Below are 27,923 nucleotides of genomic sequence, written 5' to 3'. Positions count from 1 at the left end.
TGGGGAAGGGGACGGCCAGCTCTGTGAGGTGGCTGCAGCGAGGGAGGGAGGGAGGGAGGCCTCGGGGCAGAATGAAGGGCAGGAGTTGTCCAGAGACCTGGTCCATATCGGAGGAGGGAGCTGGGGCCTCACTGGCTGGAGGCCCGGACTGGTTCCTGACTCTGGCTCTGAATGGAATCTGCCACTTTGGGGGGCGGGAGGGTGGCCTGGGGCCCGTAGGCCTCTGACCACCGAAGAAGCAAAAGACCAACCAGCAGCAGCCGGTTTCCATCAGCATCCAAGCCTCGGCAGGTGCAGGGTTGTTTGGCTTTATTTAAACAACAAACCGACATCTTTCATTAGCACGAACACAGCGGCGGCCCCTGCTTGTCCCCTGCCAATCATGTTACACGGCACCCACAGGTCACACCCCCAGCAGGCTCACAGTGCGGGGTCACCCCCGGGCGGCCACACACAAATACCCTTCTCACGGCACAAATCTCCCACAAAAAAAAAATAAAATCAAACAATCATCAGGTCAGAGATGACGCACTCGCTCCCCTCGTGAAGAGGGTACAAGCGTGGCAGCTGCGGCCGCTCCTCCCGCCTCCCCACGGCGGGGTGGGCGCCAGGCCTCCCGGGGTCGCTGTGAGCACCCTGCCGAGGGGGGGAGGGAGCCGGCCTGTCATCGGCGGCCCCAGGGCCCCCGCAGACAGAGCTGCAAATAGCTCCAGGCCCACACGGCTCCGTCTGCCGGCGGGGGCGGCGCGCTCCTGTGTCTTCTCTTCCTTTTTACTTTTTTTCAGGGCGCAGGTTTCAGAGTAAGAGCTGGCAGTTCTGGAAACTTTTTCTGGCTCCTCAGACGACCGCGGCGATCGAGGAGACCCTCTCCAGGCACTTTTCACTGTCCCGCAGGGGATGAGAAGGAGGGACCCTCCCTTGGGAGTGAGTGGCCCTCGGGCCCCGTCAGTGCAGGGCTGGGCGAGGGGACCCTGTGCTCACACCCGAGGAGGCAGAACTCCCCTCAGCACCTCACCTGGCCTGGGCTCCTCTGCCGAGGAGAATGGCATCTCCCCACTCCCATCGGCTCAGGGGGCCTCGTGCTGCCTCGGGCCACCTCCCGCTCCAGGGCCTGGGGGTAACGGCGGCCCCGGAGGGGACCGAACCCTTCCATCTGGAGGGAACGAGTGCTGCTAGAGCGACGGGAGTAGCTCCAGAGCAGCGGATGTGACACTGGGCCAGGAGGGGGTAACCTGAGGCGCAGCCTAAGAGGAGGAGACACGGGAGTGGGGACTCCGGCTGGCTGGGCTCGGCCCCGGGACAGAGCCTGGTGCAACGGAGTCTCCAAAGGGTGGGGCACTCAGAGCACGTCCAGTTCCCAGGCCCGCCTGCCTTTCCACAGACATGTGTTCAGGCAAGATTTTAGACCCCCAACCCTGCATCAAGCCTCGCCACGCAGTAAAATTTCTGAGAAGCATTTCCTTTGTCCCAGGACCCCTTGAGGGCTTCATCCCTAGACTCGAGCCCCGGCCTCCCTGCCGTCGCCAGCCCAGCACAGGCAGGAGTCCAGCGGCCCGGGCCACGCCCAGGCGCCGCAGACAAGGACGAAGGGCTGCGTGTGCCCGGCACCTTCGCCTCCTTGGAGGGTCTGGCTCCAGCCTCATCCGGCGATGCCGTGGCGGACACAGTACCCCCAGGAGGAGGCAGGAACGGGGAGCCCAGAGGACAGATGGAGCGGGGGCTGACGGGGGTGCTGCGGGCGGGGTCCGCTCTCCGGAGCGGGAGGTGGGAACGGTCAGGGAGGAGCGGGCAGGCCTGTCGTCTCACCAGGCCCCCTGGGCGGCTCAGCAGGGCCAGCTCCAGCAGAGAGGCCCGCGTGGGAAGCTCGGGTTCAGCCTGTTTCCTTGGCAACCGGTCTCTCGCAGCCCGAGCCCTGCGGAGCCGCGCGCCCGTGGGTGGGGCGTGACTGGGAGGCCGGCCAGCGCGCTCAGGTGGCGGAGGGGACAGGTGGTGCCTGGGAGGCAGGGCTGGCTGCCAGCAGGGGAGCCCTGCTCCGTCCAGCTGGGGGACTGTGCTTCCACATTCATCTTTATTCCACTTTGAAGCGATCTCAGCAACTTTGGTGCTGGGATCGCAGCCCTGGGGAGCTCATGGCTTTTCGCGCTTCCTCTCCCATCACACGTTTCCCTCTGAGCGGCGTTCCCTGGATTTACGGAGGAGCACAGCCACACGTAGAGAGATTTCTGAACAGGTTTCCAGTGCCAGGACGGGTGAGGCGTGCCCAGGGCGGCTTCAGAGGCAGGGCTGGAGGAGGCGGGCCGCGAGGGCCAGCGGCGGCAGCAGCGGGAGGGCGGAGAGCCTGCGGGCCGCGGGCGCTGCGGGAGGAACGCAGGCGGTTAAGGCCCCGCGGCCCGCGCCCAGCTCGCGGCACGCTGGCCCTCGTGCCAGGGCTAGCCGGAGGTAATTCTGTGTGCCAAACTCGCCCCAGCCTCCCTCTCGCTGCTCTATGACAATTTTCCTTTTCCCTGGTTTCTTTACATGTTCATGTCTTTCAAAAATTGTACTACACGTGTGTTTACGCAGTGGCCCGAATCGTCTTTGGACGACTCTTGTTAGCGTCTGTATTCACTACGCAGGTCTCTCCGGGTTCCACAGCCGGCATTTCTGAGTCATGGCTCAGACCCTCCCAGGGTCTGAACTTGATCGTCTGCAAAGACCCAGAGTGTCCAAGTTCAGTCCACTCAAGGTTTCGGGTGAAAAGCTCAGAATGATGCTGGAGGAGTGTGCCCGCTCCTGCTCTGTGGGGTGTGAACCCCCCGTCCCGCCCTACCTGTGCCTGAGCACTGCTGGGACAGCATCCCCTCCAGGGCTGCCACGTAGTCGGGGCCCAGCCAGTCACGGTAAGTAGTTTTCTCTCCCACGGGTACTGCCCGGATGGTAGCATCCTTGAAAAGCAGGTCTTGGCCATGATAGTTGGAGGAGTCGAACATTTTGAACCCGTTCTTATTGTGGTCATCTCCAAACAGGTCCTAGAAGCACACAGCAGACCTGCTTTGCATCCAGGCTCACAAATGGTCACCCCGGTATCACTTGCCGGTAACTGCTCTACACACCAAGGGGCAAGGAAAGTCAGGCACCAAGACTCTGCTTTGAGATCACACACTTGACAACTCATTGACCTCTGTCACCCAAGCAGATGTGGCGTGAGAGGTGACCACAGCCACCGCAGGAAGACAGCCATTCAGAAACACAGCAAACCAGCCCTTGGATACAGAACTGAAGCCTGAGCCTTACAGGAAGAAGGCCGCAGAAGTGAGAGATGATGTGAAGGAGATTACTGAGGGTCTGCTCTGCCTGCTCGGTCCCAGGCTTCCTCACTCTGTCTTACGGGTGCTTTCATGAGAGAGGCTTCTGTTCTGTCACCAGCACTGAGAAAGTACTAGGTGGGTTGCACACCCTTTCCGGACCCACCCTCCGGGCACCCCAGAGGTTCTTGCAACAGCGGCTGTCTGGCCTCGTTGAGCCTCAGGGAGCGTGTGCGGGGCTCCCGTCCCGAGAGTCCGTAAAGAGGCCAGAAGGACTGTGAGGAATTGTGAACACATCAAGGGCAGCAGGAGAACAGGGACAAAAGCTTCTGTCAGCTTTTAAATACTGATCAAGGGGGAAAGAAAGAGTAAGGTGTTTACGGATCTTTTAGGGGGACTCACGGAGCCTCTTGAGGATCTGATGAAAGCTCCCAGCCTTCTCCCCAGAAAAGTGCACATCTACACAGGGCTTTTCCCCCACATCGCTTCCGCGGGTTTGGAGACTCCTGGGGACGCCCAGCGACCCGGAGTCAAGAACTCCTGGGACAGAGGGACTCCGGGGACGGTGAGAGCAAACATTATCTCCAGGGTTAGCAACTGGCCTGGGAGCCAGCTGGCTCCAGTCTGTGGTGCTTGGCGGGGAGGGAGAGGAGCTCAATTTCAGTCTGCATCAGGTTGGGCGTGGCTGGAGGGGGAGCTTGGGACCCTGTTGTCGGACAGCCTGCCGTTCAAATTTTAGGTGTGTCTTAGGTGTTTGTTTTTAGGCCATCAGGCTTTGGGGGTGGACTGGCAGCGGAGCGCGAGAGGAGGACAGGAGTGTGAGCTGACCCCCGAGGAGGTGGAAAGGCTGCGGCTACTGTTCACCGAAGCTGAACTTTGACTCGTTCAGCTCAAGATGCCTGTTGGAAACTGAAATGTCAAACAGGTCATTGTTAAAGATGCGCGTGTGAGATTGAGGGCGGAACTGAAGCAGGGCTGAGGATGTGTACTGAGGAGTCGTCAGCATGCAGGTGGTAGTCATGTCCTGTGGCTGTGTGAGGTCAGCAGGGGTGTAGGTGCTGGCAGCGAAGAGTGCTGAGGATTGAACCCTGCGGCATTCCAGTGGTTACCGGCCAGGCAAGCAAGGAAGACCCAGCAAAGGAGACTGGGAGGAGTGGCCAGAGAGGTAGGAGGAGAGCCAGGCAAGTGTGGGGCCCTGGGAACCAAGGGGGAAACGGCAGCCAGGAAGGAGCCAGTGCTGGTGAGAGGTCAGGGAGAGGCGGGCTGAGAAAGAGCTGCTGGATCTAGCAACATGGGTCACTGTGACCTTGACCAAGGCAGTTTCAGGGCCCTGGTGGGGCCTGTCCAGAGTGGTCTCCATCCCTAACATAGACCAGGAGAGGAGGAAATGACGACTCCTGAGTAGAGAAGGCTCTTTGAAGGAGTTTTGCTGTAAAAGAGAGTGGGATTACGGCTACAAGGGGATGTGAGACCAAGAGAGGGTTCATTTGTTTTTACAAGATGGTAGAAATAACAGCAGGTCTGTATGTCGGTGAGAATGGTCCAGCGGAGAAGAAAAAATTAATGATGTAGTAGACAGAGGGCACAGTGGTTGGAGGGAGGGCCTTGGCTAAGTGAAAATCACCGAACTTCCTCTCAGGCTTCCTCCAGGCAGACCGAGGCGACCCTGGGGCTTGGCGCACCTGTCAGCCTCCCCACAGCGAGTTGGCCCCTGCCATGGCTCACCTGGGCCTTGTCCAGCAGTCCGTACACAGTGAAGATGTTGGTGTCTGGCCGGACCATGACGGCATGGGACGGTATCTGTGCCAGGTTGCAGGCTGCGAACTGGGTCACCTCAGCCCGGGCCCCGTTCGGACACAGCAGCTCATAGTCCTCGGACATGAGCTCAGCGGCCCAGGGCTCAGAATTGTGGCCTGAGGGGAGGAAGCAGAGGAGGGAGAGGAATAGAGAGAGGCTGCTCTCCTCGGGGATGCCCAGGTCCTTGGCTGGGGAGGGGTGGTGATATCTGGCCAGCTCCCCCATGCACTCCATTCTTCAGTTGCTCTGCTCTATTACCAGGGTGAGAGAACCCAGCTGGGCTAATGATGTTATTTGTAGGGAACAGGAAGTATGCACTATGCAACACTGCACTGTATGGTCACTCCCCTTTTACAGGTGGGAAAACGGAGGCTCTTAATCACTCCCAGGCAAAGAACTCCATCTGTGTGTTACAGGTCTCAGGCCTGAGGGTGGGATGGGCTCTTCCCTTAACAGCTGAAGTTCTCAAGCCAGAGAGGTATAACATCACCTGTGAGTCTGTAAGAGGCAGTTCCAAAGGCCCCTCCTTGCAAAGCATCTCATCAGGTAGGTCTAGGGGGGGCCCAGGAACCTGCATTTTAAACTAGCAATCCAGTAATTCTGATGCAGGTGGGTGGTCGGAAGGCTTCCTGACAAACACTACTCTTGGGAATCAATTATTTTTATGTCTTCATGTATTCACTTCGTATCTACTCTCTTCCTATTTCCAGGAGGAACTCCAGGTGGGCCCAAGAGCAGAGGTAAAAAAAAATGTGAGTGGCCCTGGGAGGCGGCCACCTCCCTGCCGGTGACCCTTGCGAAGGCCTTGCCTCCTCCCCCAGCCCCTGGCCCTGGACCACAGAGGGCACAGGCTGGGACCAGGCGGGGCTCACAGCTCCTGCCGCAGCACACAGCTCCCTCCTTCTGGGGGACGATCCGTGTTCTCGGCGGGAGGTCGGCAGGGGCGGGGGCTACGACACCAGGGCCTGGAACCCTTCCGGCTCCGCGGCGGCCACTGGTCTACAGCCTTCGGGCCTTTCCTAGGCAGGGTGGGATCTGAGTTCTGAAACACTGACTGATGTTTTCTCCCTGCGTGTCCTGCTTTCCCTTCACCAATGTCCTCCCCTGTGGGCCTTCGCCTTTCTGCCCTGAGTTCCTGGGAAGAGATGCGTTAGGACAGAGTGGAGAAGACCCAGCCTCCAGTATGTGGGGTGTGGCAGGGTACACAGAAAGCGCAAACAAAACGTGATGAAGGGAAACAGCTTTCAGTCTTCAAAATGGATAGACTCCCTGAGGCGGGAGAACAGGACAGGGCAGGGGAGGGATGCGTGGCCAAGGGCCTGCACCCCAGGAAGAGCCCAGGGGGAGCCCAGGGAGGGGACCCCAGAGAAACCCCCCTGTGTGATGTCGGTGGGGGTGTGCCCCGCCTCACGCGGCTTGCGGGCTGCAGAGCGACTTCCCTGCGGGTGGCACTGACCTGCTCAGCACCAAACGCTAGACGCTGAACGGCGGACCCCGGGGAGAGAGGCCGCTGCCACCCCTACCCACACAGCCTGCTGCCACGTAAACAGCCCCGAAGGGGTCTCTCCAAACCCAGCGCGTTGCTACCATTTTGGTAGAATGGGGATTTGGATTCCAGACAAGTCATGACTTTCACGTGACCTGTGCCCTCGGCTATGTGGCCTGAGGTCTGTTCTTACCGTTCGGCCCTTGGGACGTCTGGGATCCCCAAGGGCAGAGCCTCCTAGACTCCGTCTTTCCTGGCCGCCACCTCGCCCGCAATCCCAGCAACACCTAGTGCCTGGATTCTGCTGGGGGACGGGGAACGGCCCCACCAGAATCCGGCCCTGCTGCGTCCCAGCGCCGTCACGTACCATCCGTGTTGTCGAAGACAGTCGTGTGCTTGACAAAGGCGACGTCCCCGGCATTCTCAACCAGGCACCTGCCCCGCATGCGGCCGAGACGGGTGTCGGCAGAAGGCCCCCCTGCGCCTGGCCCCAGGACCGCCGCCCCGCCCGCCGGCCCAGCAGGTACCTGAAGGCGCCGCTGTGGCCGTAGTACCTCTCCTGGCTGCTCCCCACGCACCTGTGGCGGCCCTGCTCGTCCCCCACGCAGAGCGCGCACAGCGAGGACGGGTAGGTCCCGGGGTTGTTCACGGGCACACAGCTGGCGCTGAAGAACTCACTCACCGCTGGGGCAGAGGGGAAGGGCGCCGGGAGGGGGTGGGCGGGCTGCCCCCCCGCCGGCCTGGCCCCAGGGCTCAAGGCCCCCCCCGTTCCACCGCCCACCCCGCTCGGAGTGGCATGTCTCCTCCTGGGAGGAGCAGATACAGGAACCTCCACCGACAACCTCTGGTACGTGGCCAGCCAGCCTTTCCCTGAACGCCCTCGGGATCGCGGAACTCACTACCTCATAAACCCCTCTGTTCCACTCAGAGCAACTGCCCAGCTGTCGGGGAGCGGGAGCCGCCAGCTCTAACACCTTACATGTGCTCGTGGGGGTGGTGAGAAAAAAATGTGGTTTTTTTTCCCCGAGGTGCCAGCCAGGACAGAGGTGTGTGTGCAAGCAGCTTCCTCCTGCCTTCCTTTCACCATGAATGTGCGTGACTCAACGCCACGGGAGGGCCCTGCACGCGGCATATGGTGGGTGCTCGGTGGATGTCTTCTTCAGCACGTCTGCAGACGGCTGGCCACTTTCCAGCAAGGTCCCCCGATGCCCGGGGGGCACCTCCTGACTGGGCGGCGGCCCCGCCAGGCCCCGCCCCCGGGGACCCCCCCCGCGGAGTGAGTGGGGGGCGCGGCCCCGCCCCCCCGGGCCGGACCCCCCCGGCGGTGTCGCGCGCGGCCGAGGACGCGCCCCCGCCTTCCCACGAGCCGGGCGCCCGTGGGCCGTGCGCCTGCGGACGGCGGTACCTGTGAGGACGTCGCAGCCCCTGGGCCGCACGAAGCCCCTCCGCACCAGGGCGCCCACGGGGACGCCCCAGCCCGCGGGGCTGCCGAGGCCCGGGTGGCAGGAGCGCTTGCCCCGCAGCTCGTCCAGGGTGAAGGCGTAGGAGCTGTTCCGCTTCACCACGGCCACCGCGAAGGAGGAGCTGCTCCTGTCCTCCGCTGCGGAGGGGACGCCAGTGAGGCCGGCGCCGGGCGGGCACGGGGACGGGGCGCTGCGTCCCCAGCCCCGTGCCCGCCTCTGCCCCCAAACGCCCCGCGGAGGCCCTGGCTGCCTGGGCCCTCCTCCCCGCGGGGCGGCCCGCGGGCCTCCAGGCCTCAGCCCTGGGCCTCCCCCCTGTCATTTCTTCCTCTCCTGACACTCAGGTGGTGACTTTCTCACCTCCCGGGAGACGGGGAGGCACAGCGAGGCCGAGGCCACAGCGTGCTCTCCCTCAGAGGAGAGGGCCTTCCCATCCGAGCGGAGGGGACCTGAGGTCACCAGACCTGGGCACGGAGCACCTGAGTGCCGAGCGGCCAGGCGGGCCCTGAGAAGCTGTTCCTGCACAGGAAGGAGGGTCCCAGGGCCACCTGCTGTGAGCCACGTGGTCCAGACGGCAGGGGCCAAGCAGGCTTTCCAGTTCAGGGCTCGGCAAATTACTCAGCCTGTTTTTGTACAGGCTGGGTTGCAAACTAAAAATAATTTTTATATTTTTAAAGGGTTGTTAAAAAAAGAAGAAGAAAAACACACAGCAGAATCTGTGCGTGGCCGGCAGAGCCTGAGTGTCTCCTTTCTGACCCTCCACAGGACGGTCGTCACAGCCCGCCAGACGTCCCGTGACCAGCTGGGCGCCCTGTGCCTGGGGCCAGAGCGCTTCGCCTGTGAGCAACAGCAACTGGCCCCGGGAGGAAGGCTCGGGCGGAGAAGTTCTCACAAATATAAAAATATCTACCGCCTCGCAGTCAAGGCCAGGTGGCCGGCACCTGCACTCACGGGCATAGAGCTCCCCGGCGGCTGGAATGAGGCCGTACGCCTTCCCCGCTGTGTAAATGTCCTCGCCCTTCAGGGTCACCGCGTCGATCTGCCCAGCCTGCGGGGGGACAGAAAGGGTGGCCAGGCTGGGGTGGGCCCCAGGACAGCTCCGGGTGTCGGGATCTGATGGAGGCGCCAAGGCTGGGTCTCTCGGGGATGCTGGCCTCAGGCTTCCTGCCCCTGGGGACCCCATCCTGCCCCAGCTGCCCCTTCCTCTCCCTGTGGGATGTGCAGGCAAGAGAGTGCTTGGAGGACCGAGGCCTGAAACCAGCCGCCGCCAGCATCCCCATCCGTGGGTGTCTTTCCATCTCTCGGCAAATGTCTCCTGGGGGCCCCGCGCTGCCAGGCCCTGTGCCGAGCAGCAGCCCACCCGGGGCCTGCTTTGGTGTGCAGGGAGGGCCTCCCCACGGCTTGCCCGTCTCCGGGACCGAGGGCGCTGCACGGCATCCCCAGCGCCTGGCCGAGGGCGGGCGCACAGCACTCACGCGACACGCACATCTCCAGGGTGTGCGTGGATGGCTGGGTGAGCCCCGTCTGAAAGGTCGGCAGTCCCAGCGTCTGTGGGAGGAGGCTCCAGGGTGGACGGACAGAGCCCCGCCAGCAGGAGGGGCTCAGGGCCCTCCTCCCGCAGAAACCGCTGGAGCCCTCCAGCTCACCCGCACCCCACCCCCAGCTGTCCGGTTAGGTGGCTCCCCGGACCCTGCAGAGAGGTTCCCCGACGGTCAAGCCAGACACCACGGGAAGGAGGGGGGCTTGGGGAGAGAGCGCACAGCTGTACCCCAGGAAAGGTACCCCACACGGCTCAGGGCCAGAGGCATGACGTTATGAAGACGGAATAACAGGCAGGGGCACTGATGTTTTGAGCCGGGAGGGTGCACCTCTGGGGGACCCCTCTTCCTCCCACGCAGACCTCCTACCCACCGCGACGCCAGGGAGGAGCCAGGGCCTCACCCACAGCCCAGCGGCTGGGCCGGCTGACCCTTCCTCGTCTGGGTCACTGTGGCCAGGCAGGACGTGGGTGTTAGAGCTACACCGGACGTCATCGCTGAGAGCCTCAGAAGTTAGAACGGAGGATCTCTGAGCCCTTTGCTGGGGTTCTCAGGAACCCCCCAAATCCAGTCCTCTCGCCACAGGCCCCTGGGCAGCCCCTTAGCCCTCTGTGAGCTCAGGTGGAGAGAAGGACTGTACCTGGAAAGAGCTGCATCTCCCTGCATCTCTCCCTGCTCTGGGGCCCCCAGAACCAGCCACTCCTCCACAGGACAGGCTGCCCAGAATTAGGAAGCGTCCCCACCCTGAAGTCCCCCCTCCTCCGTTCCAGCTGGGCTCCCCTCCCTTGGCACCCCATCGGGCTCCCATCAACCCCAGGGGACAGGGGCTCCCCTACCCCTGAGCTGGGGGACCTGGGGCAGGTTACCGCCTCAGCCTCTCCCAGCCCCAGTCTCCACATCTGACAGTAATCACACCCACCCTGCAGTGTCGCGGTGAGGAGGAACGGAGGGGACCACAGGAGGCCTGGCACAGCGCCAGGGACACGGGACGTGTGCGCTCGTGAGACGCTGGCTATCGCGACCCCGGGCCCCCTCATCCCGCCCGCTCGCTGCTTCTCAAGTCAGTGTGCTGCCCGGCTGGGGCGGGGGACACGCCCGAGGGGCTATGACCTGGCCTGCACTTGGGGACCCCCTGGGAAAGGGCCCTTCCCCATCAGGCCACACCTCGTTGCTCTTAAAAAACAGGAGGGAAGGCGTCCAGGAGCCCAGGGCTGGCGCAGAGCCCCGCAGGACCTCAGCCCTGAGCGCAGGGCCTTGGGGCGCCTCCCACTCCTGGCCTCCGTCCCCAGAGAAGCAAAGCAGGACAGAGCTGAGTGGGCCTTCGGAGACCATGGCCTGTGCCGTAAACTGCAGGTGGCAGGCATGTTACGACGAACGCGTAATCAACGTCATCATGACAAGCTCAAAAAAAGACCAGCATGGACTACAGCAGACCCTGTCGGCGCACACTGCACTCGCTGAAGGCAAGTCCTGTTTGCGTTCCTCTCTCTAGGGGGACAAATATTCTTACATGTCTATATTCGAAAGAGGAATTCTGTGTCCTAGACTGTGACTGATGTCAAATGTGTTTCGGACCGGGTTGCCGTTTAATACATGCTGATCCGAGGCCATCCCCTGTTGTGCAGAGGGGGAAACTGAGACTCGGAAAAGGGAAGGGACTTGCCCAAGGCCTCAGGGTCGTCAGTGCCAAGCTGGGCCAGTCCCGCAGTCCTCCGCTCCCGGCCCACGCGCCCCCCCGCCCTGCCCCCCCGGGGGGAGGGACGGCTGCTTCCCGCGGCCACCTCCTCCTGCCCTTTCTCCATGGCATCGTCACAGGACACCTTCTTCTCCTCAGGCTGCCCGGGGTCCTCCGGACCGGGTGGGACAGGAGGGCCGGTTCGCACCCTCCCAGGCACTGCCACGCCCGCCCGGCCGGCCCGCTCTGCCCCTCGAGACGCGGCTCCCACCTGGATCTGCCGCATGCAGTGCTCGGGGGACTCGGCGGACACGCACTGGATCTCCGGCTTGAGCCTCTGCCGGCTGAAGGCCACGGCCATGTCCCCACACTTCTGGATCTCGGGCGTGGACAGCACACACCAGCGCAGGTAGTGGGGCAGCCCTGTGGGGCGTGAGCGCCTGGTCACGCGGGCCCACGTCGGGGCGGGCCCTCTGCAGGGAGCCTCCGCGGCGGACCCCAGGGCCGTTCCGGCTCCTGCCCTGGCCAGCTGTGCGGGCACGCTGTGCCACCCTCTGGTCCCGCTCCCGCACCCAGGGAGGGCACCACCTCGGCGCCGGGAGGAGGCCTGAGGCAGATCGTGGCTCTCGAGTATCCAACTCAGGCCTGGCACCGTCTCCCTGCTTGTAGGTGTGGGTACACGGGGTGGGCGCTGCAGGCGGAACGCCACTTGCAGACTACGTGAAGGGTCCCGGCGAGAGACAGGGCCGCAGACAGGGCCGTGGCCATGCGGTGAGGAGGAGGGGGCCCGGTGGGAGGAGGGGGTCTCGGTGGGAGGAGGGGGCCCGGTGGGAGGAGGGGGTCACGGTGGGAGGAGGGGGGTCACGGTGGGAGGAGGGGGTCACGGTGGGAGGAGGGGGCCCGGTGGGAGGAGGGGGTCACGGTGGGAGGAGGGGGGTCACGGTGGGAGGAGGGGGTCCCGGTGGGAGGAGGGGGCCCCGGTGGGAGGAGGGGTCCCGGTGGGAGGAGGGGTCACGGTGGGAGGAGGGGGTCCCGGTGGTAGGAGGGGTCCCCGGTGGGAGGAGGGGGCCCGGCGGGAGGAGGGGTCCCCGGTGGGAGGAGGGGGTCACGGCGGGAGGAGGGGGCCCGGTGGGAGGAGGGGGTCACGGTGGGAGGAGGGGTCACGGTGGGAGGAGGGGCCCCGGTGGGAGGAGGGGGCCCGGTGGGAGGAGGGGGTCACGGTGGGAGGAGGGGCCCCGGTGGGAGGAGGGGGTCACGGTGGGAGGAGGGGTCACGGTGGGAGGAGGGGCCCCGGTGGGAGGAGGGGTCACGGTGGGAGGAGGGGTCACGGTGGGAGGAGGGGGTCACGGTGGGAGGAGGGGGTCACGGTGGGAGGAGGGGGTCACGGCGGGAGGAGGGGGTCCGGTGGGAGGAGGGGGCCCGGGGGAGGGAGGATGACAGCCCTCGACACGTGCCTATGGAGGGGCAGGGAGGCCCTCCCCACGCAGACCCGGGCTCCGGAGCCCCGTCCCTGGCGCGGCCGGGGTGTCGGGGGCGCAGCAGGCCAGGCGGCGGCGGGAACAGCAGGGCCGCGTCTCGGGGAGGGCCGCCCCCCGGGGGTGCCCGCGCCCCTCCGGCCTGGCTTACGGCTGGGGTCACAGAGGAGGCCCTGGACGGCGCGCAGGTACTCGCGGCCCAGCCAGGCCTCGTAGGTCTGCGTGGCCACGGGCACCAGCTCGGAGGTGGCGTCTTTGAAGAGCAGGTCCTTCTGGCCGTAGGCCTCGGAGCCGAACATCTGGAAGCCGCCGCCCTCGCGGCCGAACAGCCGCTGCGCGTGGGGGGGGAGGGGGCGCGGGTGAGGCGGGGGAGGCGTGGGGGGAGGGGTGGGGGGCAGGTGAGGGGCGGGGGCGGGGGGGGCGGGGGAGGCGCCGGGAGGGGGGCCGCCCCGCCCGCGCCCCCTGTGCCCCCCGCGTCCCGCCTGCGGCCCCGGCGGCTGACCCTGACCGTGGCGGGGGGCGCCGCCCTCGGGCTGCCGCGGTCAGGAGGCCGCGCTTCAGCAGTCGCCGGCCTGGAGCTCTTGCTCCGCGGCTCACGGGTTCCGATTCGGGCTGTGAGAGCCCCGGGCCCCAGGAGCGTCCTGGGCGGGGGCCGGAGGGCCCTCCCTGCCCCGCAGCCCCGCGCGCAGCCAGCCGGCGCGGGTGGGCTCCCCTCGCCGCGAGCGGGGCCCGTCCCGGGGGCGCCTCTGGGTCCCGCCCCTCCTGGTCCGGCCGGCGCGGCCCCGGGACGGCTCGCAGCGCCCACCCTGGGGGGACGCGCGGGCCCAGCATCACCCTGACGAGCTGGGTGGGGGGCCCCGAGCCCACCTGGCCCTCGTCGAGCAGCCGGAAGATGAGGCCCCCGTCCGCGTCGGCCCGGGTCATCACGGCGTGAGCGGGCACCCGGGCCAGGTGGCACTGCCTCCACTCGGTGACGTCCGCGCGGCTGCCGTCCCGGCACAGCAGCTCGAAGTCCTGCGACAGCAGCGCCTGGCCCCAGGAGGGCAGGGTTCTCCCTGGGAAGATGGGCATCCTGGGGTGAGCCAGCTCCTGTCCCGGGTGGGGCTTGGGGGGGGGCATCAGGGAGAAGCCTCGAGAGGGGGCCTGGGGAGAGCCTAGGGCGTCACAGCCACAGACCCACAGACCCGCCCGAAAGACGGGGGGAGCCAGGGCTCAGAATGAAGAGGAGCTTGGCGGCTGCACCCCACAGACCCAGGTGTCTCTACAGACTGTGTCTATTCACTTACACTTTGTATGCGTCACCCATTTCTAGTAATAAAATGGATTTGAGATCTCTGACAATAACACAAATATATAAACAACAGCTCATGAAAGATAAAAAGAGTAGGAAAGTAAGAAAAGCTTAGGATGAGAGAGAGAAATGTATCAGGAGTTCACCACTGCCATCTGGCACTAAACTCAGCTCTGAGCAGAGGGCAGGGGACAGGGGGCCATGGTGGAAACCAACCCTGACAGAATTCGCCAGAACTGTGGCCCAGAGAAGAGAAGGTAAATTCCCAAAGCGTCACCCACAACTCCATCTATTAGTATTTTGGTATTTTTCCTCCATGTCCTTTTTTCTATTCTATTTTCTAACCATTGTAAATACCGTTAAGGACAGGGCTTCCCTGGTGGTGCAGTGGTTAAGAATCCACCTGACAATGCAGGGGACACAGGTTTGATTCCTGGTCTGGGAAGATCCCACATGCCCTGGAGCAATTAAGTTTGTGGACCGCAACTACTGAGCCTGCGCTCTAGAGCCCGAGAGCCACAGCTACTGAGCCCACATGCCACAACTACTGAAGCTCACGCCTAGGGCCGGTGCTCCGCAACAAGAGAAGCCACCTCAATGAGAAGCCCGTGCACTTCAACAAAGAGTAGCCCCTGCTCACCACAACTAGAGAAAGCCTGTGCGCAGCAACGAAGACCCAACACAGCCAATAAATAAATAAAAATAAATAAAATAATTAAAAAATAAATAAATATGGTTAAGGACATCCATGATAGGCAATTTTGCATCCTACTTTTTTTTTACCTATTTAACAATATTTTTCCACATTACTGGAAGCTTTCCATGAAACTCATTTATGAGTGAATGTCAACACCAAATAGGAATATTAAGGAGACTAATTTTAAGGATTGTAACTCACGCAATAAGATACCACAGATGGCCCTACATAACAATATTTTAATGACTTTTAAATTTTAAAATGAGGATAAACCTCTGCTAAAAAATAAGAGGAAAAAAGATAATTTGTGCAACCGTGAACACTCTATTCACTCTGAAGCTGTTTAAAAACAAACCAAAAAACCGAGAGTAATAATTTGGAAAACTCCATAAAGGTCATTTTTAATGACTGCATGATAATTTATAGCACTCTCAACAATTACTCAGTGTCATTCTCGCCCCAACTTTCCTCTATTTTTAAACTGCTGCAAAACCTGTGGAATAGAACTCTGAGGGATCATTCGGCCTTCCCCTGGGACAAATGCATCATTTAGGTATTTCAAGCTGCCACTCCTGTTTTCCTTCACCAGGGACAGTTAAAGCCATATTACGTCACTACTTTGCACATTTATGTCAATTCCATTCTTTTGCTCTTACCAATCTTTTTGCCTGAAGGCAGCTCTTTAAAAATTACTTCCTTAGATTTCCTTAGATTATTATCAAAATTTTAAAAGAGATGCTTTTAACCCAATACATCCCTAGTTCTCTCTCCATTTTCCACATTCTTGTTTGCTGACCCAGCACAGGATCGCCCTGTTCTGGAGACAACCCCACGTCCTCCTTTTCCAGATCAGTTTTTTCTCAAATCTGGTTCATGTTGTTTGCCTTCATGGATGTCAGACTACATGATGGACCATCTGATTGAAAAGGAAAGATTAACAACAAAAAAGAGATGATTTTTTTTTAAAAAAGACTATCAACATGTAAAAGAATGAAATTAGAACACTTCCTAACACCATACACAAAAATAAACTCCAAATGGATTAAAGACCTACATGTAAGGCCAGACACTATAAAACTCCTAGAGGAAAACATAGGCAGAACACTGTATGACATCCATCAAAGCAAGATCCTTTTTGACCCACCTCCTAGAATCATGGAAATAAAATCAAGAATAAACAAATGGGACCTCATGAAACTTAAAAGCTTTGGCACAGCGAAAGAAACCATAAACAAGACTAGAAGGCAACCCTCAGAATGGGAAAAAATAGTTGCCTATGAAACAACGGACAAAGGATTAACCTCCAAAATATACAAACAGCTCATGCAGCTTAATACCAAAAAAGCAAATAACCCAATCCACAAATGGGCGGAAGACCTAAATAGACATTTCTCCAAAGAAGACATACAGATGGCCAACAAACACGTGAAAAGATGCTCAACATCACTAATCATTACAGAAATGCAAGTCAAAGCCACAATGAGGTATCACCTCACACCGATCAGAATGGCCATCATCACAAAATCTGGAAACAACAAATGTTGGCGAGGGTGTGGAGAAAAGGGAACTCTCCTGCACTGTTGGTGGGATTGTAAGTTGGTACAGCCACTATGGAAAACAATTTGGAGGTTCCTTAAAAAACTACAAATAGAACTACCATATGATCCAGTCATCCCACTCCTGGGCATATACCCAAAGAAAACCATCATCCCAAAAGAAACTTGTACCATCATGTTTATTGCAGCACTATTTACAGTAGCCAGGACATGGAAGCAACCTAAATGCCCATCAACAAATGAATGGATAAAGAAGATGTGGCATATATATACAATGGAATATTACTCAGCTATAAAAAGGGATGAGATGGAGCTATATGTAATGAGGTGGATAGACGTAGAGTCTGTCATACAGAGTGAAGTAAGTCAGAAAGAGAAAGACAAATATAGTATGCTAACTCACATATACGGAATCTAAAAATGGTACTGAGGAACTCAGTGACAAGAACAAGGATGCAGGTGCAGAGAATGGACTGGAGAACTCGAGGTTTGGGAGGGGGCAGGGGGTGAAGGGGAAGCTGAGACGAAGCAAGAGAGTAGCACAGACATATATATACTACCAACTGTAAAATAGATAGCCAGTGGGAAGTTGTTGTATAACAAAGGGAGTTCAACTTGAGGATGGAAGATGCCTTAGAGGACTGGGAGGGGGAGGATGGGGGGGACTCGAGGGGGGGGGGAGTCGAGGGAGGGAGGGAATACAGGGATATGTGTATAAAACCAGATGATTGAACTTGGTGTACCCCCCCCCAAAAAAAAAAAGACTATGATCAGATATTATGGAACAGGCGAAACTGCAGAGACAAGAGCATCAGGGAGAGGGTTGGAAGGGACTGACCAGAAAGCGGCAAGAAGGAACTTTGGGGGTGAAAGGTCTGCCACAGTCACTGTCTTGCTTGTGGTGGTGGTTATACGACAGTATGTTTTTGGCAAAACTCATAGAGCAGTACTTCAAAAAGGGTGTGTTTTGCTGTACGTAAATTATACCTCAATTGAAAAAAAAGATTCTTAGGCACATCCAAATTAGGGTACATTCTATAAAATAACTGGCCTGACTCTGCAAAAATGTCAATGTTACTACAAACAAAGATTGAGAAACTGTTCAAAGTTAAAGGAAACTAAAGCAACCTAAAAACTAAACACCATGCGTGATCACAGATCAGGTCCTGGCCTAAAAAAATTGCTACAAAGGACAGAACTGGGACAATTAGTAAACGTGGTATGTGGACTGTGGCTTAGATATTGTGTCGATGTTACATTTCCTGAATTTGATGGCTGCGCTGTGGTGAGGTCCACACCACCTTGTTCTTAGGAGACATGTACTAAAGTATTAAATGTTGTGACGTGGGCAAACACACTCAAATGGTTCAGAAACACACACACGTCTAGAAAGAATGATCAATTCCATGAGGCAAATGTGCACAGCTGGAATCTGGATAAAGAATACATGGGAGTTCGTTGAATTATTCTTGCAAGTTTTCTAAAGCTCCATTATTTCAAAATTTAAAAATTTTTAAATGACAATGGTATAAAGGATCAACACCTAATGCCAACCCATCTTTAATAAGTCCTCGTCCAGGGATAAGGGATGGTTTCTTCAGGAAGAGGAGCAAAGGCTGGAAGGGACCGTAGATGACAGCGCGTGCAGAGGTGTGCAGACTGCTCTTTTCAAAAGCAGAACCCAGTGTTCACACGGAAACGGACCCCAGGAGCAGACACGAAGCGAGCAGGGCAGCGCCGCTCACCCGGTCCCTGTGCCCGCAGAGCCGCTGAGCTCCAGGGCTGAGCCCCCCTGTCTCCTTCTGAGGGCAGGGTGGTGGGCCTGGGACCTCCACTCACCGTCTGTGTTCTCCAGCACCGTGCTGTGCTTCACAAAGGCCACGTCCCCTGCCCCTTCCGCCAGGCACCTGCGCAGGTGGAACCAACGAGCCAGGGTGGGGCCGGGCGGCCAGCCTCCACCCGGGCCGTGGGGGTGCGGGCCTGGCGCTCCCGGGGGCCGGCTCCCCCGGCTGTTGGCTGCGGGGCTTTGGCAAGTTGTGCAGCCTCCGTAGCCTCTAGCGGCTGTGAAGTGGGGGTGCGGAAGGGGCTCCCGTGGTGGTGGGGGGGGGTCCTGTGGGATCTGCGCGGATCCTGTGCTTCCTCCGCAGCCTTTACCGCTCAGGGTGTTTGGAGGACGACGCTGCCCTGAGGCAGGGGACTGGACCGGGGCTCCTCACACCACACCCCACCCGGAGCCGAAGCGGCCGGGACGCCACGGATGCTCCAGCTGTAAGCGCCCGGGGAGGGAGGCCGCTCAGGGCCACAGGGACCTCGCAGAGGGGCTGCCCGGGTCCCCGCAGCCGGCAAACAAGCAGGGACTGGACGGGGGGGCCGACGCCAGGGGAGGTGGGGTGGGCGAGAGGCTCTAGCTTGGAGGACCAAGAACCGGTTTCCTTTCTGAGCCCCGAACGGCCTCTGCCCTGTCACACCCTGGGGCGTGGGGCACCAGCAGGCTCTCGGGTTCCGGGTGGAAGCGCTGCGCCCGGGCAGGCAGAGCGCCCTGGCGCGTTCCCGGGCGGCCCGCAGCCAGCCTGCTTCCTGCGCTCTGGGCAGCTGCAGGGCGCCACGGGCAGGTGGAGACCGTCTCCAGGAAGGGTGCGCTAAAGTGCCAGCCCGAACAGGCACAGAGGGGCGCCAGCCCTGAGTGTCAGGCCCCGGGGGTCCCTGTCACACGCCCCCCCTCCAGCATCCCCCTGTTGGTCTCAGACACAGGAATGGAGACCTGGGGGCGGCAAAAGGCTGTCGTGCTGGCCATTTTCTTCTCTCTGAGCCCTTCTCTAAATATACGACACAGGTTGATTTTATGAGCAAATCCCGTCTGGCATATTCCAGTTGGCGGTTTTTAAACTAGCCAAGCACCTGGACTATGTAAAGGGTACTGAGAGGAGCTGCAGCTGACATCCCCACGCCCCGGGGGCCCACCCCAGCCCCTCTCACCGGAAGGCCCCACTGTAGTCGTAGTATCTCTCCACGGGGCTCTTGTCACACACCCCTTCCCCGGCGGCGTTGCCCCGGCAGAGACGACAGAGGGACTCCGAGTAACTGGTCTCTCCTGCCCCAGGGACACAGCTGCCCCCAAAGTAGTCGCTGACAGCTGCGGCCAAGAGACAGAGGGGCTCAGTCACACAGCATCAGGCCCCCGCCCCTGCCCCGGGAGGGCTCAGGCCACGCAGGCTGGCGTCAGGAGGGCTGAGCTTCCCAGGGACCCAGCTGGACGCTCCAGGCTTCAGTCTGAGCAGAACTGGAGAACCGGATCTGATCAGCGATTCCCAGAGAGGGGCCACAAAAGTGTGGGCGTCGGAGAGTGACTGTTTTTTAAAAATGGCTCAGGGAATAAAACATTTACCCCCAAAGTGGCCACACAGGACAACCACCAACCAGACATTGTGCTCCCTGGGGGTTCATTTCCGCATGAGTCATGTGTGATCGCTGAAAGCAGGGGAATAAATGATTACTTCAAGAGTATAATTAATCTGACAGACCACACGCCTCAAAACACAGGGAGTGGAGGGAAGCAGCAGAGCAGGCCTGGCTGGTGAGCAGGTCGGGATGTGCAGGATGCGGGGGCCCTCGCCAGCACCCAGGCCGCGAGTCCACCGTCTTGGCAAACATTTATCCTGCGCCCCGGGACGCCCTGGGGCCGCGTAGGCTGAGCCAGCTCCACCGTGCTCGGCGAAACCCAGCTCTTCCAGGCAGGTCCCTCTCTGGGTCTTTCTGCATCCTCACGGGGGAGCAGCCATTGAACAAATGGGCCAAAGGACTGGTGAACCCCCCACACCTGGGTGCCAAATGCGAGGACGTGGCTTCCAGGCTCTCGTGGGCGCTGCTCTGTGGGGGCAGAGTGTCCACGTGTGCGCGTGTGTGCAGGTGGGGGTAGCAGGCGCGTGTGTGGTGTGTGTTCATGCGCCACGGGGAGCTGCCACGGGGGGCGCCCCCGCAGTGCGCACACGCCCGGTGCCGGGCCCTCAGTCCCCCCAGCCGCACATCACTGGAGCGTTCCTTTCCCCACTTTACGGGGAGGAAACAAGTTCATGTGCAATCTCTGAGGGCAGGTCACGCTGAGCCAGGGTCAAAACTCACATTGCCCACAGCAAAGTCCGGGCTTGGAAGGACCACATGCTCTCCTATGGGCAGAGCAAGCCAGGAGGAGGCGCACCCAGGAACAAGGGGTTTGGGGACACCTGAAACTGTTCGAGGGGTGGTGTGGTCCCAAGAGGGCAGCCTGACAATGTGGTGGTAATGTGTCCGGGGCCACCTCAGAGACACAGCTGGGCGGCCAGCGGGTGACCAGGAAAAGATGCCCAAAGCATGCGAACCAGGGCCTCTGCCCAGGACGCCGGGACCGGAGCGCTGGGCTCCCAGCGGGGCCCCCTCAGCACCTCCTGCCCTCACTCAGCTCTCACGGGGCACATCCCGTGTGCAGGACAGCCTGTCCTCACCACCCATGGATCAGCGGTGGGTCTCTGGTGAGCCACTTGTGAGCTTTCTGGGAGCAAGCCTGCAGCATGTTTGGGTCCTGAAAAAAATCTGGGGCTTCTGACCCTGTAAAGCTGGGGACACATTTGTGGACACAGCAACCATGTCTATACCAGGTGAGAGATGCTCGCGGGAGGTGCGCCGCCTCCCGTGGGAGCCTTGCGGGCCTCTAGTGGGTCCTGTGCGGGGGGACCTGGGAGGCGCGCGTGAGGGTCGAGTGCCTGGAGCAGTCCACTAAGCAGAAACGTGAGGGCTGGCAACCCCAGGCGGCCAGCAGGAGACGAGGGGGTGAGGCCACCTGCAGGGTGTCGGGGAGGCCCGGGGAGAGGACTGTGCCGCTCCCTAAAGGAGGCGCCGTGAAGGCAAGCCCGGGGGCAGGCTGTCCCACGAGGGGAAACGCGGACCCCTTGTGGGAGAAGCCGCGGGCGGCCACGCCCTCACCTTTGAGCACGTTGCAGCCCATCACCGACAGGCGGCCGCTCTCCACCAGGTAACCCACGGGCACGTTCCAGCCCACTGTCCGGTTGATGCCCGTGTGGCAGGACTTCACGCCTTTCAGGGTGTTGATGGTCACGTGGGAGCCCCTCTTGACCACAGCGACGGCATAATAGGAGGTACCGACCTCTAGAAGGAGGGGAGAGGAGAGGAGTGAGGGTGGTAAGGGAGGAGCCGCGAGCGGGGCTGGGGCCCTGCCTGGGAAGGCTGTGGGCGAAGGCCGCGGGGGTGTGCCCAGATGCACGTGTGTGCATGTGTACGTGTGTGGATGTGCATGGCGTTCTAGTACCAAGAGAGCCGGTGGGCGCAACCCACGTGTTTCACCGCCCCGCTCGCTCCAGCCTCATGGGGTAGCTATTATCTCGAGATGTTCATTCGTGCATTCGTTTCCCCCGTCCTTCCCGAGCTAGCTGGCACTCAGCTGGGTCTAGGTCTGCACCCATCAAGGGAGCTCTGTAGCTAGACCCAAAACAGAAGCAGCCTGCACGTCTTTCGTTTTCCAAAAGTCTAGCCCCTTAGGACAACTTAGCGGATCTGAGGGAATGGTATCGTGTTATGGGAAGAGGAGTGGTTGCGAGCCGAGGGAGCGGGGCAGGGGCTTCCCTCAGATTAGAAGAAGCGACTTCTCAGTGCTGGGCCAGGGTGAAGGGGTGGAGACCACACACACACACACACACACGCACACACACAATGAGAGAGAGAGAGAGAAACACTAGCAACGTGGTCCCAAATCACTCAAGACCCTGAACGGGGAGCATGTGGGCAGGCGAGGGGCTACAGCCTTGCGAAAGACTCCCCGGGGCCAGGGGCTGCCTGGAAAAGGCCATTCAGACAAGACAGGGAGGACTCCTCTAAGGGACCGATGAGCAGAGGGCATCCCATCCCAGGCAGACAGGCCCTCGACTGCCCGGGGGCATGAGATACCCACGATCAGAACGAGGCTGAGTTCTAGAAGACCAAGCCAGTGTCACGTCTTGCCACCCTGAGCCTGGCCGCTGCCCTAAGCAGCCCCGCCTGGGCGCACCCTCTGACGCCCCACATTCTTCCTAGTTCCTTGAACACACCGAGTTCTTTCCTACCTGGGACCCTCTGCAGAGTGCAGCTTAAACGCCACCTCTCCAGAGAAACCCTCCTGTCTGCTCTGCTTCGGCAGCCCTCCCGCAGCCCCTCTCTCCTCCCTCGGGGGCTGTGCTTCCTTCGCGGCACCCGGCACGCTGTGACTGTGGACTCTGGTGTCCGTGTGCTGTGGGGCTGCTGCTCTGCCAGGGCAGGAGCGGGCTCTCTCGCTCACTGCTCTGTGCTCATGACTGGCGTGTCGCAGGTGCCCAGTGAACGTGCCGAGTTCATGAAAAAGGAAGAGCTGTGTTCGGGGCCCGTGAGGCAGGGCCGTTTCTGGCCTTTGAGGGGAAAGGCTGGCTGGTTTGCAAGGTTGGACTGTGTCCTGTCACCTGACAGGCATCCACGCATCACGTGACCAAGCGAGAGCCGGTGCCGGGTACCAGGCATCGGGGGTACAAAGACGAGGACCAGGCCCGCCTCAGGGGACGCGCTGCGGTGGTGACAGAGAAAACAGGGGACAGGACCTTGTGCCGTGCGTCAGCGCTCTGGAAAGCGGGAAAGAGAGGCCCTCTGCAGGGGTGGGGGGGCCCAGGGGAGCTCCTTGGAGGTGACAGCTGCGCTGGGCTGTGACAGACACTAGGTACTGGATAGGCAGAGGTGGGGGTGGGGCTCCAAAGGGCAGGCTGAGCCCGAGGCGCGTCTGGTGTGAGCGCAGGACTGGGGCAAAGGGACTCAGGTTTCTGAGCACACACCGTGCGTCAGGTGCACACAGACCCGTGCATCCAATCCGCGTGACAGGGTGGCGATCGTTATCCTGATTTTACCGTCAAGGTCACAGGAAGGTGCCAGGACGGGGCGGAACGGGGACTCCTTCTTGGGCTGCTGGGCTCGGCAGCTCCTAGTCACCCTTCCTGTCCGACCCCGTCCCCACTCCACGCTGCACGTGACAGGGCCGCCGGCGCGCGCGGGGAGCCGGGCGTTACGGATGCCTCGTTGGCCGGCAGTCGCGGCCCGCATACGCCAGGCACGGGCAGCCTCCCCGTGAGAGCGTGTGGCTGACCGTGGGGGGGCTGCTGGGCTCCCCATGAGGAAGAGCACACTAGGGTCAGCCCTGCGTGTCTCTGGCACCCCCGCTCCGGGGGTGGGATGCTCCGGGGACAAGACGGACCAGCTCGGGGGCTGCAGGGTCGGGCCAGGCCCAGCCAGGACACGCTGCCGAGGGACCGCCTCGCTCCTTCCAGCCCCCTCCCACTTGGCCCTCTAACCTTGATCATACACCTCGCCCACCACGGGCTTCAGGCCGTGCTCCTTCCCCGCCTCGTAAATGGCTCCTCCGTCCAGCGTGATGGCGTCAGCTTCCCGGGCCTGCTGGGAACGCGTGGGTCAGCGCAGCCCGGCCCCAGGGACACCCGCCGGTCGGCCAAAGGCCCTGGAGAAGGCCTGCAGGCCCACGTGGTCCTCTTCACCCGGCCCGGGAGCCCTGTGCTGGCTCAGCCGTGCGGGCCCCTCCCTGCCAGGGCCCAGGGGTCTCCTTGTTGTTATAATTATGTTATTTAAAAATATTAATTTTATAGGACTTGCAACAGATACACATAGTTAAAAATCAGACAGCACAAAATGGAAAGCAGTGAAAAGTGAGTCTCCGTCACTTTCATGTTTCTTAACCTCCTGCCTCTACTGCTAACCTGCTTCTCAGGGTTTCTCTCTAAGATGCAGATTGAATCCTACCAATGCCCTCTTCAGTTTTTTCCTCTTTGTTTTAAAACAGCTGGGGTCCACGGAGAGAACGACAGTTTCACATAATGGGTCTCAACCCTCACGGTGGAGCCTGGCCCCAGGACCAGGCCACGTGGACTCCGCCTGGATTCGCGGCGGGGGCGCAGCAGGGGCTGAGCTGGAATGAACACCCAGGCCCCTTGTGTGTGCCCCCGACACGTCTCTCCACACCTTGTCCCACACGGAAGCCCTGCCCCTTGGTTTACTCAGTGCCCGCAGCACATCTCCTGCCACTCAGAACAGCTCACCCACCCACCCACCCAGGACCGCAGGCCTTTTCTCCTACCCCAGAAAACACACACGCCCCGTTCTGGAAAACTCCAAGGCGGAGGGCCTACCGCCATGGGCCCCGCGGGGTCTGCTGCCTGGGCTCCCCTGGGCGGGGCGGGTGGGGCCCCCACGTAGAGGGGCTCTGTGCAAGGACACGCTGCCTCTCGGACACCCTTTCCCACCAGCGCCCTGAGCAGGGCCCTCCCTGGGCCTCCCGGCGCCTGGCCCGCGTCTGGGCAGGAAACAAGCGGGCCCTTGTTGCCGGGGAAACTCAGGAGCTCCTGCTGCCTGGCCCTGGCAGGGGGATCCGGAGCCTGTCCTGGTGAAGGAGGCTGCTGTGCGCGCCCTCTTGAGTCACAGCCCTCTCGTCTGGGCAGAGCGGAAGGGAGAGGACTCACCGTGATGAGCTGCACGCAGTGGTCGGCTGAGGCGCCCTGCACGCACAGGAGGGAGGGCTGGATGCCGGCTTGCTGGAAGGCCGTGCTCATGTCGCTGCACTTCTGCTGCTCCGGGTCTGAGGTGGTGCACCAGCGCACCTCCATCCCGCCCAGCGCTGGGGGGGGGGGGGGGGGGGGGCGACAGTGAGGCCCGGCTCCCGCAGCCCCAGCCCACCATGTGGCCTCGGCGACAGCCCTGCCCTCGCGCTGGGGGGTACTGGGGCACAGAGAGGCGTCCCAGGCTGGGAAGGGGCTGGGCTCAGGCCGAGCTGCGCGTGGGCCCCGCGTGCCCGAAGCGCGTCTCCCAGGGTGGCCGCAGGGCGTCCCCCGGCCACCCCTCCCTGGCTTGGAGCCCAGCCTGCTGGGTGGCAGGGGCACGGTCTGGTTCCTGCCCCCTTGGGTCTTTGCATCCTCCAGAAAGAGGGTGCCGGGTGGGGCTCTCTCAGCGGTGTCCCGGGGCTCTGCTCGCGGACCGGGGTGAGACTGGGACGTGGCGGTGGCTGCCCCGAGCAGCCCTGCCCGCTTTGCAGCATCTGTGATTCTGCCCCCTGCAGACCCCCTCTGCGGGCACAGCGCCAGGCCCCCGACCAGGGGAGGGCGAGCAGCCAGCAGGTTGGGTTCAAGGTCCTGCTCCCCCAGCTGTCAACTTCAGGAAACCTGTTTGACCTCTCTGAGCCCGTTCTGTCACCTGAGAAAGCAGATAAGGAAACCACCTTCTGCGTTGTCAGTAAGGCTCTGTAGACAGTCAGGACGCTAAGGCCTCAGTGGACTTCCGCTTGGGCCACTCCTGGTGGGGACCCTGTTGGGTCCTGTGATCTGACCGGGTCAGAGTCCCAGAGAGCGCCCCGCCTGGGGGCCCCGCAGCCGCGGTGCCCAGCTGCCTGAGGCTGCTGCCTTTGCAGCCCTGAGCCCCCCACCCCGCCCCGCTTCCTCCCGGCCACCCTGCCAGGGAGGCCTGTGCTCCTGGGAGACGTGAGGCTTTGGGTCCATTTCCACCAGCCAGGGACCCGCTCAGGCCGCCGGTGCTTCCCACCCCATCCCAAGGGTTCCTGCACAGCCTCTGCGGAGCGCCCCCCGCGCCTGGCCTCCCCCAGCTCCGGGTGGCCCCCTGGAATGCGGAGGTGCCCTCGCCCTCTCCAGCGCTCCAAGATTGCGCCCTGGCAGGCCTGGCAACGTCCGGGCCGGACCGGGGTGGCAGGTCCTATGTGTGCACCGACGAGGTCAGACTGGTGGCCCGAAGCCATCCCTTCCGCAGCCGCCCCGCGACCCCGTGAGCAGCTCCGGGGGCGCCGCCTCAGGTCTCCGCGGCGGGGACCCTGATCGACCCTCTTGGGAGTGGCTGGGGCTGGCGCGACGAGGCCGGGTCCGCGCAGCCCGCCCCCCATGCAGGCAGGGCGCCCCGGAGCGGCCTCCAGCCTGTGCCCTCGCCCCCCGCGCATCCTCCCCCGCATCCCCCCGCGCATCCTCCCCCGTATCCCCCCCGCCTCCCCCCCGCGGGGCCGCGCTAGCTTCCCAGCGCTCCTCGGGGCTCCCCGCGCATCCCGAGCGCTCACCCTCCGGACCCCCCCCCACCACGCCAAGGCTCTTCCCTCCACGCCTCTGCCCACGCCTCGCCTACGCGGCTGAGAAGGCGCGCTGCGCAAGGCCCAGCTCAGCGCCGCTTCCTCCGAGCAGCCCTCCAGCCGTGCTGGTCTGCGGGGTCGGGCCCCCCCCGGCGCCGCGCGCCCGCCTGCGCCTCCCCCCGTCCTGGGAGACAGAGGCTCAGGGCACCTTCTCCAGCCCGCGGGCCCCCCGGCCGGGGGCGAGGGTGGGGCTGTGGCTGGAGAGCTCGGGACCCCCGCGCAGCCCGCAGCCCCGGGGCGGCGCCTCACCCGAGCGCAGAGCCAGCAGGAGCCACAGGGCCGCGCCGGGGCCCCTCATGGCGCGTCCGGGGCCGCGGGCCGGGCTCGGCGCGGGCGTGTCCCGGTCTGGGTCCGAGCGGGCCGGCAGCGGCCGGATGCCTCGCTCCCTCCTCCCCGGCCCCGGCCTCCGGCTCCTTAAGGGCGGCCCGCCTCGCCCGCGCGCTGTCCACGCCCCGCGGCGCCCCCGCCCAGCGCGCCCGGCGCCCGGCCTCCCCTGTGGCGCCCCTGCCGGGGCCGGGCCGGCGCGGGGCCCAGGCCGCCCGCAGGCCGCTCCTGATGCCGGGCCTCCCAGGCCTGGACACACGCGCTCCCTGTCCCCGAGGCTCAGCCCTCCGCTGTCCGGGGCCTGCTTCCCCCCGCTCACGGGGCTTCCAGGGCTCTCTCCCCGCAGCAATCCGCCCCGAATTCCGGAACATCCTCCCCTCCTCTGGTCCAGCTGGGGAGGGAAAAGTTCAGATGTGGAAGGAAGAGGTCACACTCCCCGGGCCTGAGCTGGGAGGCAGCTCCAAGGCGATCAGACGCGTCCTCCAGCATCTCGTCAAGGACCCTTCAAAGGACCTGGGGCTACAGAGACGAACCCGGGTCGAGGCGGTCCCGGCTGGGGAGGCGCTGGCCCTGGGCCATCTCACTGCCTCTCCTCGGGCCTAGAGAGGGGACCTGGCCTGCCCTGGGCTCACGCAGTTCGTCTCTGGGGCCGCAGGAACTAGAGCCCAGGTCTCTGGCAGAGCCTGGCTCGTTCCATCGTGCTTTGGAGGATGGGAAGGAGACCAAAGATGGGGAGGAAGAGGAAGCAGAAAACGGCGAAGAGGGGCTGAGACAAGGAAGAGCGTGAAGAGAGGGACGGAAGGGTAGGTTGTCTGTCTGTCTAGGCCGCTGGTTCTCAAAGTGCGGTCCCCAAAGCAGCAGCGTCAGCATCTCCTGGGAGCGTGTGAGATACGCAGATGCGCAGGCCCACATCTCACCCACTGAATCAAAAACTCTAGCGGTGGGCAATCAACAACCTGTGTTTCTGACGCGGGTGCACAGCAGGGTTTAGGAAGCACTGTTCTCCGCAGACCAGAACAGCAGTTCTCCGTGTGTCCCGGGGCAGCGGGGAGCGGGCTGCGGAGGCGGTTACGCAGCGATCTGCCTGCCTCCACTGTGTCCTCATCTGTCATCGCCGCCCCTCCCCCACCCCGTGCGCACCCGGGAATGAGTGCCTGCCTGCCTTG

At 62.1% G+C, this 27,923-nt stretch overlaps 1 protein-coding gene across 2 annotated transcripts; it reads right to left on the bottom strand.

Moving 5' to 3' along the window:
* Positions 1–292: 292 nt before the first annotated feature.
* On the bottom strand, positions 293–26,829 carry MELTF (melanotransferrin). 2 transcript variants are annotated; one of them, XM_057740339.1, is made up of 16 exons: positions 26,683–26,829; positions 24,773–24,927; positions 23,594–23,693; positions 21,216–21,398; positions 19,236–19,392; positions 18,099–18,166; positions 13,583–13,770; positions 12,867–13,047; positions 11,512–11,663; positions 8,979–9,075; positions 7,973–8,167; positions 7,095–7,251; positions 6,935–7,002; positions 5,010–5,197; positions 2,810–3,008; positions 293–2,354 (listed from the first exon to the last, which is right to left on the bottom strand). In XM_057740339.1, exons 1-16 carry the CDS (start codon positions 26,729–26,731, stop codon positions 2,272–2,274), a joined length of 2,220 nt encoding a protein of 739 aa, XP_057596322.1. In that variant the 5' UTR covers positions 26,732–26,829; the 3' UTR covers positions 293–2,271. The 2 variants fall into 2 exon arrangements, with proteins under 2 accessions (XP_057596322.1, XP_057596323.1); XM_057740340.1 differs by lacking the exons at positions 18,099–18,166; positions 19,236–19,392.
* Positions 26,830–27,923: the final 1,094 nt, after the last annotated feature.

Source organism: Hippopotamus amphibius, chromosome 6 (genome assembly GCF_030028045.1).
Source record: "Hippopotamus amphibius kiboko isolate mHipAmp2 chromosome 6, mHipAmp2.hap2, whole genome shotgun sequence".
NCBI lineage: Eukaryota > Metazoa > Chordata > Mammalia > Artiodactyla > Hippopotamidae > Hippopotamus > Hippopotamus amphibius.
This window is presented reverse-complemented; position numbering and strand designations above follow the sequence as displayed.